This window comes from Cornus florida, unplaced genomic scaffold, assembly GCF_030987335.1.
Source record: "Cornus florida cultivar Cherokee Brave unplaced genomic scaffold, ASM3098733v1 CherokeeBrave_3.0.0_Hap2_Chr02, whole genome shotgun sequence".
Taxonomy (NCBI): domain Eukaryota; kingdom Viridiplantae; phylum Streptophyta; class Magnoliopsida; order Cornales; family Cornaceae; genus Cornus; species Cornus florida.
The window spans coordinates 3788813-3803522 of NW_026775572.1; the positions used below are offsets into that span (position 1 = coordinate 3788813).

Below are 14710 nucleotides of genomic sequence, written 5' to 3' on the forward strand. Positions count from 1 at the left end.
ATATTACTTATAAATAATGGTGAAATGTTACTTATAAATGGTGGTGTAATTGTCAAACACGGTCTCAATTGCCTAAGGTATGCAAATAAATGGTGATGTTACTTTTAGACTCCTGTGATGTTACTTTTTAAATCCTGTGATGTTACTTATAAATGATGGTGAAATGCTACTTATAAATGGTGGTGTGATTGCCAAACACGGTCTCAATTGTCAAATAGTGGTGAATGATGTGGCCAAACATAAACCACATAAGAACTTATAGTAGGGGACAACTTGGGAATCTATAGCAGAGGATGGCGCAAATCATCTGCTGTGCGGTTTCCATGCTGTCTCCTGCAGTGAGCGTTAAGTGGTCTTGATTTGGCCATATTTTACTCCACTCAATATACACTAAAACTTTGTTTGGCAATTACACAATCATTTATTATTAATATTTCACTACCATTCATAAGTATCTTCACCCCTCAAAATAAGGTATTCACACAATACAGACTAAGTAATGTTATATACAAGCGTAACTCAATTCACCACCATTTATAAGTAATATTTCACTACCACTCATAAGTATCTTCACCCTTAAAATAAGGTATGCACATAATGCAAATTAAGTAATGTCACATACAAACGTAACTCAATTCAACATATCATTTATGTTATAATTTGAAATTAAAGTATTTTAAAAACACTTTATCATGTTAATTTAAAGAATTTAAACCACTTGAATTAACTTTAGACAACAAACAAAACACTCGTTGTTTCCAAAAATAACGAAAAGAGCCATATATATATATATATATATATATTTTTTTTTTTTCTTCAAAATATTGAAAAAACATTCACTTAGTTTTAAATTATTTAACATATCTTTGAAAATTATTTAGCAAAATTTAATATTAATTGTCACACACCACCTTCACCATCAAAAGAAAAAATTTGATAAATTTTAATATTAATTGTCACACTCACCACTTTCACCATCAAAAAAAGGTATTTACATAGTGTTGAAAAATTAATAGTCACACATAAATCTAACTCAATTATACATGTTATATATATATATATTTTAAGTTAAATTTTATCATAAAAATCGACATCCAAAAAAATAGTTACATGTTAATTTAAAGAGGAATTTGAAAGGGATTACGAGGTATTTGACTGTTAACAACCTTTTACTTTTTAAGTAGTGATGTTACCCTCTTACAAATGGTAATGTTATTTTTTAGATTTATGTGATATTACTTTTAGATTTATGTGATATTATTTATAAATGGTGATAAAATGTTACTTATAAATAGTGGTGTAATTACAAATGATTATGTTACTTTTTAAATTCATGTGATATTATTTTTAAGCTTTTATAATGTTACTTGTGAATGGTGTGATGAAATATTTCTTATAAATAGTGGTAGTGCAATTGTCAAATAGTGGTGGTGTATTGAGTGGAGTAAATCGTGGCCAAACTAACTCCACTAAAAGTTCACTGCAGGAGACAGCAATGAAACCACACAGAAGAGGATTTGCTCCCCCAAACCCTAACCTTAAAATCGAAACCCTCTGCAGTCTCCTTCACCCCTTCTGCAACTCTATGTATAAACCCTAAAATAGAAAATGAAAAAAAATGTCACATCTTCCGCCCGATGTGATCGCCGACATAGTCTCAATATTAGCGGTGAAACCCCTTCTACGGTTCAGATGCGTTTCGAAATGGTGGTGTGCTCTAATCGACAGCCCACCGCAGCCTCTTTCTAAAAGACTCAGGTGCCACCATAGACTTTGACACGCTCGAGTTTGACAACCCCATCAACTGGGACGACTACTTTGGAGCTGAAATGATTGGTTGTTGCAATGGCTTGCTCGGTTTTCTTTAGCATAGATGATCACATTGTGCTGCTGAACCCTTCCACCCGAAAACGCCAGATGTTACCCTTCACACCGGTTGAGGTACCTCGTGAACCACGTTGCCCTTGCCCGGACGACGGCCGTGTTGAACGCTGCTTTTGTCCGAATACTGCTTACGACTTTGGCTATGATTCCGTCAATGATGACTACAAGGTAGTGAGGATAACACAACTATATGACAAAGATGATAATGATTCATTTGATTCTATAGTTAAGATTTACAGTCTCAAATCAAATTCATGGCGAAGAATTCAAGATTTCCCTTATTACTTCTTGCACAATGGGCCGGATGCTGCTCTTGCTAGTGGGGCTTTTCATTGGGTTGTGAGTCGAAAACCCTATTCGGATACGGTCAGGTTGATTGCTGCTTTTGATCTTGGGATTGAGCAATATCGGTTGGTGCCACTGCCTGAATTTTCAGATGAGAATTTCCGTATGTATGTGGATGTGTTAGGAGGATGTCTTTCTTTGCTGTGCAATTATGCCAGGGTCCGTGCTGAGGTATGGGTGATGAAGGAGTATGGAGTTAAGGAGTCTTGGACTAAATTATTTTGTGTTGCTCAACCTACTATTATCAGGTCGTTTCGCTATGTGAGAACTTTGGCTTATTCAAAGACGGGTGAGAAAGTACTAATGCAACGGGATGATCAAAAACTTCTTTGGTATGACCTAGGAAAGAAAAGAATTAAAAAACTGAAGATTCGCAGCCGGCTTGTACCAGATGAAGTTGAGATTTATTTTGAAAGCCTTGTTCCCCTTCGTGAATCGTGATGATGGTGAGTGACAGAAGAGAAGGTGAAGAAGAAAAATATAAAGTAGAGAAGGCAAGTAATTGTGCTTTTCATTCCTATGCCTATTTTCTTTACATTGCTTTACTTAATCTTGCTTGGCATTGTTTCTTTGAAATTTTGATCCTTTAAGTGACATGATCAAATATATTTTTTGCAATAAGAGTTGGTCTCTTTGGTGTTGTATAGGGCTATGAAGTATTTTCTCTATCACATTGCAAGTCCTAAGGTCAGTATCAGGCTCTCACGTACTAGCAGTACATTTTACAAGAGGTTTTTATTTTTTATTTTTCTTAGAGATATTTTCCTATCCAAGAGGTTCACACTGTTGACTGGTGCTATAAGAAACTTGAAGAAGTAACAACGTAGGAGCAAGACGGAGAGGTAGGTTAATAAATTTTTGGCAGCATCTTTTTAAAGTGGAGTTGATTTATTTCCTTTTTACTTGGTTTATCGGCTATCTTATGTGGTCAGGATTTTGTTGTTCTACATGAGATTTCTCCTGTTTTTACTAATTTCCATCTCCTCCAAACTATAAAAACAGCATGATTTCTTTTGAAATTTCTCAAATCTCATAAAAAGTGGTTATATGGAGATTTTGGGAGATGAGTTAGGCTTGTCAATAATCTCACTGAAATCTTAGAAAAAAAAAAAGACTTTTATCACTTATGCGCCATCCTCATCCTGCTGATTGATGCAAAAGATTTTTTTTTTTGCTTGGAAGGTGATGCAAAAGTTTACTCTCATTTATTATTATTATTTTTTTGGGTGGTAACACTCTCCACCCACTGCAGGGGTGGGACAATTCCCTTAGGCCAAGTGGCAAAAGTTATGTAATTGATTCAGTTGACCTATCATATAACCTATATAATCTCTGATCTAATTCAGCAACTCTCAGATTTGGGATTCAGAGTTTTTTATTTTTTTATTTTTTGCCAAAAGTCATAAAATACGCAATTATCGATTGACAATATGTAAATGCTACTATAGAAGAATGAGTTATGCATGCCTAAGGAAAACTATAATTCTGTGATGAAACCTAGAAACAAGTGGTTTAAGTGTCCTGTGTCACCGTAAAGCAACAATCTTTGTTCTAATTACACATATGTTTGTCACCCTGGTGGTAGAAAGCTTATTTGGGGAAAGGGGGAAAACCATTGATCTAGTTGATGCATGTTACAACACTACGGGATTGTACAGGTGTACTTTTTTTATAGTTCATCTGTTACAAACTAATCTGAATATATTAGAGGGAAATATAGCGCTTATTGAATATTTGAAGGAGCCATCATTTGCCAATAGGAGCCCGTGCAGGGTTCATATGACACTTTCTACGAAAGAGCTGAATGATTCAAATTTAACATACGAAAACATATTCAATTAACTACGTGATTGTGTACCATCAAGACCTGTGGCTTTGTGATACATATTAACTCTTTTCATAGTGGAAGGTGGAGAGTTCAAATCTTCAGGAGTAATTTGCTGAGGGAAAAAGAAAAAATATGTGATTGAGTCATTTATTCTCAGTGTTTGCCTTGAGACAATTTTTGTATGATGGTTCCTTCTTTTGGAACATCAGGTATGCAATTAATTCTGTTGTCATCCCCATTCTTATTTTCTTATTTATGTATTTATTTTTTCATTCTATATATCGTAATAATGCCATTGCAGTGAAGTCACAATACCTAAGATCACCAGCTATTTAGTCTCTGAGCCACATTCTAGCTTTTTCTAATCTCACGATTCGAGATTTCGAAATCTCATAACTAGTGAAAAAGAAGAAAACCGTTCACTTTCAGACAGTTTCCTGCGCATCAAGGGGCTTCACTTATGAAGTCAAGATAGGGAAGGGTAGTCTACAATCAGGGAATGCCTTTGTACAACATGAAAGGTGCCACATCCAACCCAAATTTGACATCGGGTTGAATTTTTTCAATCTTTTCGTCTGCATATTTTCCTTACTTTGCTTAAGTTGATATTTCTTGCATCTTGGAAATTTTGATCCTTTAATTTACATTGTTATCTATAGTAAATTATAGATTGAAATTAGATTTTCTCTCTTTAATATCTGTGTTCTGTGTAGAGTAATGCTGTATTTCATTGTTAAGGCCATTATTGATCCTCGCCCTCTAGCAGTACATTTTCCAAGAATTTAAATTGTAATTTATTTTCGTTTGTTTAATGTGATGCCTAATTTATATTCTGCATTTCTTTGAGGTGATCTTTTTATGTTAATGGTGTTTGATTTGGTGCTTTAAGCACCTGGATGAAGAAATAAAGTTGAAGCAAATGCAGAGATACATATTGACTTCTTTGTCAAATCTAATCATGTTTGGCCATGAGAAAATATTCCTAATTTTTGACATGGACAAGATAACAAGATGACACTATGACAGCAAAATATATGTTTGACGCTTTAAAAGATTTGTGTTGCTGGGAATTTTTTTATTTTTTATTTCTTTATAAAATTTTATGAACATAAAATGATAATTTATTGTAACTTTCTTGAGAAATGCTAGTGAAAAAGTCTCTTTTTATTTTAATTCAAAATTATTATTGTCTTTTTCTTTGTTTTCCAAATAGATTTAATGATTATTTGATTGGCTTGTATTACTGGTCTATAATATTTTCATTTTCTTGTTTTTTTTCCCCTGTTTATATAAGCTCTTTTAATTTAGTCTTTTAAAAAAAACCCCACTTTTGTTCCAAAACCCCAACGCCCTTCCGCCATTTCATTTGCTCTTCTTCTCCGCACACACACAAACCCTAAAGATGTCAGACATTCAGGTGGAAGTTATTTCCAACATACTCTCACGATTACCGGTGAAATCCCTTCTGCGGTTCAGATGCATATTGAAATCTCTGATCGACAGCCCACATTTCATCAAATCGCATCTCAATCGATCGATCAAAGCCAACACTAATCACAGCTTCATCTTTAGAATTGAAAACCGTTTCTCCATAGACTTGGATTCTCTCGATCATGCCGTAGAGCTTGACAATCCTATCAAGAATGAAGAAGAAACCAAACTGCTGGTTTCTTTCGATGGCTTGGTTCTTTTGTGCAACCCTTTCTACAACGAAGTCATACTACGGAACCCTTCCACTCGAAAACACCGGATGCTACCGGTCTCACAGGTTTAGTTCCCGTCTGGATGTCCCTTTATCGATTTTACTGCTTTGGGGTTAGGGTATGATTCTGTCAGTGATGACTAAAAGATGGTGAGGATGGTACAGTTTGTTGGCAAAGATGACGAATTGACGATTCACTTCATTCTGAAGTTAAGGTTTATACAGTTTGTTGGGAAAGATGACGATTCACTTCATTCTGAAGTTAAGGTTTATAGTCTAAAATCAAATACATGGTGAAGGGTTCAAGATTTCCCTTATCACCATCTATACAGGGTTTTGCCTGGTATCACCATTAATGGGGCTCTGCACTGGGTTGTGACTTGAAAACCCAAGTCCGATACAGTGAGTTTGATTACTTCTTTTGATCTTGGGGTTGGTGCCAAAACCTGATTGTTTGGATGAGGATATTGTTGGTTTGATTGTTGTTGCCTTAGGAGATTGCCTTTGTATTGTTTGTAAATATCCTGGAGGCCGAGTTGATAAATGGGTGATGAAGAAGTATGGAGGAAAGGAGTCTTGGACTATTTGGGATTCGGACTTCTTTTGCCAAAAATCATAAAATATGCATCTTATCGGTTCACAATCTGTAAATGTTACCATATAAGAATGCGTAATGCACGTTTAAGGAAAATTATAATTGTGTGACAAAACCTAGAAACTAGTGGTTTTAGGTGTCCAGTGTCATGGTCACTGATTCACCGTAAAGCAAAGATGTTTGTTTGAACTACACGTTTATGTGATCCTGGTGGAAGAAAGCTTGTTTGGGGAAAACCATTGACCCAGTTGATGCATGCTACAGCACTATGGGATTGTACAAATGTACTTTAGCTAGAGTTCATCAATTACAAACCAATCTGAATAAATTTATAGGGAAGTATAGAGATTATTGGCCATTTGGCCTAAGTGTAGTTTTTTGGGTTGCATTCCCCATTTGAATGCTTTCTAATACTAATTTACTCATCAAAAAAAAAGTAGAGGGCTTATTGAATATTTGAAGGAGGTGTCATTTGCCAATAGGATCCCGTGCAGGGTTCATATCGACGAACGAGCAGAATGATTCAAATTAAGGAAACGAAAATGTAGTCATTTAATTACGTAATTGTACCATCAAGAGATTCTGCTTAGTGATATATATTATCTTTTTTGATAATGGAAGGTTGTGAGTTCAAGTCTTCAGGAGTAATTTGCTGAGGGCAAAAAAATTGTGATTGTGTCATTTATTCTCAATGCTTGCCTTGAGACAATGTGTTGCATGATGGTTCCGGTTTTGGAACATTAGGTATGCAATTAGTTGTGTTCTCAGCCTCATTCTTGTTTTCTTAATAATTTTTTATTTTTTATTTTTCATTCTTCATATCGTAAAAATGTCATTGTAATGAAATCACAATACCTAATAACAACGTGAAAGGTGCCACGTCCAACCAAATTTGACGTCGGGTAAAAAATTTCAATCATTTTGTCTGTGCTTTTCTTTGTTGTGCTTAAGTTGTCTGTTGATATTTCTTGCATCATATAAATTAGGGTAAATTACACTGACACCCCTTGAGGTTAAGTTAAATTTCACCTAGATGAACATTTTGGTTTTAACTTTCACTTACATCCCAAATTACTTTTGCTCTGACACATTTGATTTGACTTATTTACCCCCATTTTTTAAATTACATTTAATACAAAATATCTATAAACTTAAATGATAAAAATATCCCCTATGTATAATATTCCAAATACTCCTCTTTCTCTCTCTCCTCTCTCTATCTATCTACATAAATGTATATCCTCTAGTGATTGAGGAGCACCACTCCAAGTCACAGCCGCCATCGCCGGCGAGTCCTCTCAGGTAATTGCAGATTCCCTGCCCATTCCAGTTCACCGTACTCCAAATTCGCCCATTTGACGGCAAACCAAGCAATCCTCGAAGCCACCTACAGTGTGATGAAGATTCGCATCGTCGATTTTGGGATCGGGCGATGGCGGAGCTAGACTACCAAGCCAATTATCGGCGTTGAACAGCGATCGGCGTTGGTGAAAATAGGGGAAGACTCCAGTGAAGGCGACGATGGTAGTCTTAGGTTCCAGGTGGCTATTTGTTGCTGCTGGGTTCCTGGCTTAAGTTCTGAAGGTAAAGGGTGGATGGGTTGATTGGTTGAGCATTTGGGGTTGCGATTGGTGTTTGGGTTTTGGCTATGGATTTTTACGAGTGATTGAGGGTTTTCTTTGGTTATATATAAGGAGGTATATGCGTAAACTTTGCTGTCAAACAATAACTAAATTAGTTTTAGTTTCTCAAATCCTCTTTCTACCAAATAAGAACCTACCGTATTCATGCAAGAACAAATATCTCCGATTGCCGGATTTTCACCAAAATAATCTGTGTAAATAATTAATCTCTGTCCTTCTCTCAACCATGTTTAAAACCCTAGCCGGTACTTCTCTTTCTTGTTGAACGTGTCCCAGAAGTCTCAATCCAGTGCAATCAGGTTTGTCATTGTTTAGCAATTGTTAAGAGTTTTAGTGATTTCTATCCCAAAAATTATTAGACAATTTTATTGATTTTCTATGTCAATACCATCTCATATGTTGCAGATCCAAAATAAGTTCTTTTGTAGTTGGTTATTGTTTTTTATAGCAGAATAATTATAACTATGTTATGTTAATTACTATTATATATAATTTTGTAACAACCTTTTTTTTATTTATTCTTACCTTTCTTTCTTTCTCTCTCTTCTATTGATCTTGTGACTCTAATTTTTCAGTCTTACAATGGAGAGGTGTTGGGTGGGGTGGTGATGATGGGTTTTGACTTTGTCACTTGCTGATATTTTTGTCATGAAAAAATTCAAATACCTTTTTCCCAAGTCAACAGCAAGTCAAAAGGGTAGTATAGTCATTTTACATTTAAAAGTACTGTGAAATCACAAAAAAACTGACATTTGAGGTGTAAGTGAGATACAAATTCACTCTTTCAAATATGACGAAAATTAAACTAAAATGTTCATCTAATTGAGATTTGACCTAACATGAAGGGGTGTCAGCGTAATTTACCCTATAAATTAAGATCCTATTATCTATATTAAATTATTAATTGCAATTAGATTTTTTCTCTTTAATTTCTGTGTTTTGTGTAGAGTGATGCTCTACTTCATTTAGTTACATTGCAACTGCTAAGGCCATTATTGATCCTCACCCTCTAGCAAAGAGTTGAAATTACTTTCGTTAATGTGATGCCTAATGCATTATATGCTGCATTTCTTAGGGATGATCTTCTGGCAACGGAGTTTGAAGTAGTGCTTTAAGCATCTGGATGAAGAAATAAAGTTGAAGCAAATGCAGAGATATATTGACAGATTTTGGGCTGTAGTATCTGAATTCCGATTAAATGCAGAAATACAGTTGAATCTTTGTTTCCTTTCCTATTAAATCTTTGCAATATTAGTGGCAGTGTTTTGTTAGGTAGATGCCAATTGAATGGCAGGCGCTCAGTCGATGCCGTGCACCCCTGCTATCTGTTCCATTCTAACATGTTTTTCTTATCTAATTCATAATGTATAATGAATAGTTCAGCGTACTACATATTTTAGGTACCAATACTAAATTATGAATGATGTCTTGTAAGCAATACTTAATTTGGTTTTTGAAAAGTTTTACATACCATTAATTACGGCATATGTACTTGTATTTTTCGGTGCTAAGTTTGTTACATTTGGCATTACAATGAAATTTGGTGTAAATGAGGATTTGATACTATGTCTTATGAGGTGACTTGCATCCTTTCATTTGCTAGGTTTTATCATAAGGAATGTCAATGACCTTTTGTAGGTTTGCAGTAGTTAGATGCTACCGTCTGACTTGTGAATGGTTTTATTTCATCAATTTCATTCCAGTCGTAGACAGACTCAATCAAAACTTCCATTTGATAATTGATTCATGTCTAACAAATGACATCTTTTATGATTAATTGGTCAGGGTTACCTGTAATTTTGGGGAATAGTCCTGCCCCCAAAAGTGGTGCTGACACCCTCCAATCAATTGTCCCCAAAAAAAACAAAAATCATAGATCCAAAAGTTTACTGCTTTAATTTTTAATTTATATTTATTTATTTATTTATTTTTTGTATTATAATGGCTCTCCACCCGCTTCGGATGTGGGATTATTCCCTTAGGCCAAGTGGCAAAAGCTTTGTAGCCCCATTCAGTCGACCTAGCGTATAATCTCTTGTCTATTTTAGCAACTTCTAGATTCGGGATTCAGACATTATTTATTTATTTATTTATTTGTCAAAAATCATAAAATATGTGTGGTTGACAATATGTAAATGCTACCATATAAGAATGAGGTGAAATCTAAAAACAAGTGGTTTTAAGTATTCAGTGTGAACGTAAAACAATGGTCTTTGTCGGAACTACACATGCTTATTTCATCCTGGTGGAAGAAAGCTTATTTGTCGAAACTGCAATTGTTACAACCCGTAGGGATTGCACATGTATACTTTCGTTAGAGTTCATCTATTACAAACTAATCTGCATGTATTTAGAGGGAAATATAGAGCTTATTGAATATTTGAAGGAGGTGTCATTTTCGAATGAGAGCCATTGCAGGGTTAATATGACACTTATTGACGAGCGAGTAGAGTGATTCAAATCTAACATGCGAAAATATAGTGGATGGTGGAGAGTTCAAGTCTTCTGTGATTTGCTTGGGGGGGAGAGGAATGTGTGTGTGGGGTCATTTATTCTCTATGTTTGCCTTGAGACAATGTATTGCACGATGGTTCCTTCTTTTGGAACATCAGGTATGCAATTAGTTATGTTCTTAGCCCCATTCTTATTTTCTTAATATTTTTTATTTTTCATTCTAGATATCGTGAAATTGTCATTGTAATGAAGCCACAATACCTAATAACAACGTGAAAGGTGCCGGCGTCCAACTCAAATTTGACATAGGGTTGAAAATTTTGTTATTCATTTTGTCTGCATGTTTTCTTTACTTTGTTTAAGTTGATATTTCTTGCATCATAGAAATTTCAATCCTGTTATTTACGTTATTATATATATAATTTAAATTACTAATTGCAATTAGATTTTGTCTCTTTAATTTCTATGTTGTGCATTAGATTTTCAGAATCTCATAGGTATAATATTTAGCAATGACTGTTGATTCAAATGAGGGTGTGAATCAATGCATGGAGACAAGTAATAGGTTATATCATGTTAGAATTGTTTTTGTACCATGATGTCTTTCTTAGAATAACTGATGGTGACAATTTAGGCGCAGTAACAGGAAATGTGATCCTGGCATGATTTGATTGCCATGCTATACCTGTCATGTCTTACAGAGCAAGTGTGGGTAACTCAAGTTATCTATTTACTTTTTAAAAAGTAGTGTGTCACGAAAGTCAAAAAGTGATGATGTGGTACTCTATTTTTTTTAATCTATATGTTCCATGGTGTAGAACCCGATTATTTCATTCTCTATTTCTTATTTTATTAATATTTTATTTAAAAATAAAATAAAAAATTTGACAATCCAATAGATTGTCACTATAGGGCTCACAAAAAATTTGACAATCCAATACACAGCAGCCACAACCAATTAAACAAAGCAAAAAAATTAAAAAGTACTCTCCAAATCGCACTCTATATTTAGACAATCCAATAGATTATTACTGTAGGGCCCACAAAAATAACACTCTACTTCTTCTTGCATATCACCCCCCTCTCTCTACATTGACACTAAAACCCTCTAAAACACCTTCCGCCCCGGATGCTCTTAGATGTACATTGTTGAGTGTTGTGAGAATGGCCTTTGGTGCATTGGTGACGTGTCCATAATGAGTCTCTAGTTATCCAAGCTTGATTATTATTGTAATTTATACCAAACTTTTTGACTTGATTCTAGTTAATGAGGATGTGAAACAATGGTTGGGGACAATTAATTGGTAATTACTATGTTTGAATATTTTTCTGCCATAGCATGAATTATTTTTGTAATTGTGCATGACCACTATAGTGAAGCTTTTATATATAATAATGACCTTAGAACTGATGGCGATAATATAGGTGCAGTAACAGGAAGTGTGATCTTGGCATGATTTGATTGCTTTATACATGTTATATAGGTTGAATTTTGTGATATCCTTTTTGCTTCTTGAGATTTATGTTGAAGAGGAGGAGCAATTCCAATTTAAAGTTGCTTTCATTATGGCTTTATGTTGGCAAAAGCTCTGTGACTCTTATTAAATTACTGTAGATTACCATACCAACATGCATTCCACTCAAATATTTAAAAAGACAAAAGAAAATGAGAAATATAATATATTAAGAAAACTATAAATATGATATTTTATGTAAAGAAGTATTAATATTATCTTTTATTTTTTACTCCATTGTTTTTCCCAAATTATATCATCACGGGCTCTGCTCGTAGAGCTTGGTATTTGAATCGGGGTTTGAAACCAAGCTTTTGCTCAGGGGGACCGTGGATAGATGCGACACAGGCCAACGTTTGATTCACCCGTGAGATCCATGCATAGCCGTGGACTGATCATAATAAAAGTTCCTTTTTGGGAATTTTAGCTATTTAAAGAGAATGTGCTTTAATATATATTTTTAATATATTAGTAGTTAATAAATTATTAAAATATTTATAATGGGTCGATTTAATTTTTATAAATTTAATGTAATAAGATTAAATTAATAATGTTATAAATAACAATAATAATTTTTTAAGCTTTTAAATGAGAGATTTATTTTGCGATAGCCAATAGAAAAGTTGATATATATATATATATATATTAAGTAATAATTATTTCGAGAAAAATAAAAAATCATAACAAGCCATTTGATAGTCACAAGTTAGAATCAATATTACAACCATTGATGGGAATACAAAATATAATACTCATTATCATACAATAATCTGTAAAATAAATTAGCACTACTCCATTTTGTTCTCCATGCGGACCATTGTTTCGTACCAAACATTTATAGTCGTCCAAAACCCTAACCTTAGAATCGAAACCCTCTGCAGTCTCCTTCGCCCCTTCTGCAAAACTGTGTATAACCCTAAAATAGAAACTGAAAAAAAATGTCACAACTTCCGCCCGATGTGATCGCCGACATAGTCTCAAGATTAGTGGTGAAACTCCTCCTACGGTTCAGATGCGTTTCGAAATGGTGGTGTGCTCTAATCGACAGCCCAGCTTTCATCAAATCGCATCTGAATCGATCCATCGAAACCAACAACCACCGCAGCCTCTTTCTAAAAGACTCAGGTGCCACCATAGACTTGGAGTCGCTCGAATTTGACAACCCCATCAACTGGGACGACTACTTTGGAGCTGAAATGATTGGTTGTTGCAATGGCTTGCTCGGTTTTCTTAGCATAGATGATCACATTGTGCTGCTGAACCCTTCCACCCGAAAACGCCAGAAGTTACCCTTCACACCGGTTGAGGTACCTCGTGAACCACGTTGCCCTTGCCCGGACGACGGCCGTGTTGAACGCTGCTTTTGTCCGAATACTGCTTACGACTTTGGCTGTGATTCCGTCAATGATGACTACAAGGTAGTGAGGATAACACAACTATATGACAAAGATGATAATGATTCATTTGATTCTATAGTTACGATTTACAGTCTCAAATCAAATTCATGGCGAAGAATTCAAGATTTCCCTTATTACTTCTTGCACAATCGGCCGGATGCTGCTCTTGCTAGTGGGGCTTTTCATTGGGTTGTGAGTCGAAGACCCTATTCGGATACGGTCAGGTTGATCTTGGGATTGAGCAATATCGGTTGGTGCCACTGCCTGAATTTTCAGATGAGAATTTCCGTATGTATGTGGATGTGTTAGGAGGATGTCTTTCTTTGCTGTGCAATTATGCCAGGGTCCGTGCTGAGGTATGGGTGATGAAGGAGTATGGAGTTAAGGAGTCTTGGACTAAATTATTTTGTGTTGCTCAACGGTCAACCCACTATTATTAGGACGTTTCGCTATGTGAGAACTTTGGCTTATTCAAAGACGGGTGAGAAAGTACTAATGCAACGGGATGATCAAAAGCTTCTTTGGTATGACCTAGGAAAGAAAAGAATTAAAAAACTGAAGATTCGCAGCCGGCTTGTACCAGATGAAGTTGAGATTTATTTTGAAAGCCTCGTTCCCCTTCGTGAATCGTGATGATGGTGAGTGACAGAAAGAAGGCGAAGAAGAAAAATATAGACCAGAGAAGGCAAGTAATTGTGCTTTTCATTCCCATGCCTAATTTCTTTACATTGCTTTACTTAATCTTGCTTGGCATCTCGTTTCTTTGAAATTCTGATCCTTTAAGTGACATGATCAAATATATTTTTTGCAGTAAGAGTTGGTCTCTTTGGTGTTGTATAGAGCTATGAAGTATTTTATCTATCACATTGCAAGTCCCAAGGCCAGTATCAGGCTCTCACCTACTAGCAGTACATTTTACAAGAGGTTTTTATTTTTTATTTTTCTTAGACATATTTTCCTGTCCAAGAGGTTCACACTGTTGACCGGTGCTATAAGAAACTTGAAGAAGTAACAACGTAGGAGCAAGATGGAGAGTAGGTTAATAAATTTTAGCAGCTTCTTTTTTAAGTGGAGTTGATTTATTTCCTTTTTACTTGGTTCATCTGCTAGCTTATGTGGTCAGGATTTTGTTGTTCTACATTAGATTTCTCCTGTTTTTACTGATTTCCATCTCCTCCAAACTATAAAACAGCATGATTTCTTTTGAAATTTCTCAAATCTCATAAAGAGTGGTGATATGGAGATTTTGGGAGAAGGTTAGGCTTGTCAATAATCTCACTGAACACTTAGAAAAAAAAAAAAGAAGATTTCTATCCCTTGTACGCCATCCTCATCCTGCTGATTGATG

At 35.1% G+C, this 14710-nt stretch overlaps 2 protein-coding genes across 7 annotated transcripts; both read left to right on the forward strand.

Annotated features, from left to right (window-relative positions):
• The first annotated feature begins 1451 nt into the window (after positions 1–1451).
• LOC132293174 (F-box protein CPR1-like) lies at positions 1452–9508 on the forward strand. Of its 6 annotated transcripts, none has more exons than XR_009477783.1 (3): positions 1453–2723; positions 2877–4578; positions 9073–9508. XR_009477783.1 is itself a non-coding variant. In XM_059790530.1 (2 exons), exon 1 carries the CDS (start codon positions 1846–1848, stop codon positions 2668–2670), a length of 825 nt encoding a protein of 274 aa, XP_059646513.1. In that variant the 5' UTR covers positions 1452–1845; the 3' UTR covers positions 2671–2694; positions 9073–9508. The 6 variants fall into 6 exon arrangements, 1 of the variants encoding a protein (XP_059646513.1); XR_009477785.1 differs by having other exon boundaries at positions 2877–3071; XR_009477786.1 differs by having other exon boundaries at positions 2877–2916.
• A 3395-nt stretch (positions 9509–12903) lies between these two features.
• On the forward strand, positions 12904–13802 carry LOC132289271 (F-box protein CPR1-like). The gene is made up of 2 exons (XM_059789950.1): positions 12904–13586; positions 13706–13802. The coding sequence occupies exons 1-2, from the start codon at positions 12904–12906 to the stop codon at positions 13800–13802; spliced, it is 780 nt and encodes a 259-aa protein (XP_059645933.1).
• Positions 13803–14710: the final 908 nt, after the last annotated feature.

Bases quoted from the DNA above. Each gene is read 5' to 3' on its own strand.
- LOC132289271 (XM_059789950.1), top strand. From the start codon at position 12,904: ATGTCACAACTTCCGCCCGATGTGATCGCCGACATAGTCTCAAGATTA. The intron at 13,587-13,705 runs GTTGATCTTGGG...CAATTATGCCAG, and splicing joins CCCTATTCGGATACGGTCAG to GGTCCGTGCTGAGGTATGGG.
- LOC132293174 (XM_059790530.1), top strand. From the start codon at position 1,846: ATGGCTTGCTCGGTTTTCTTTAGCATAGATGATCACATTGTGCTGCTG.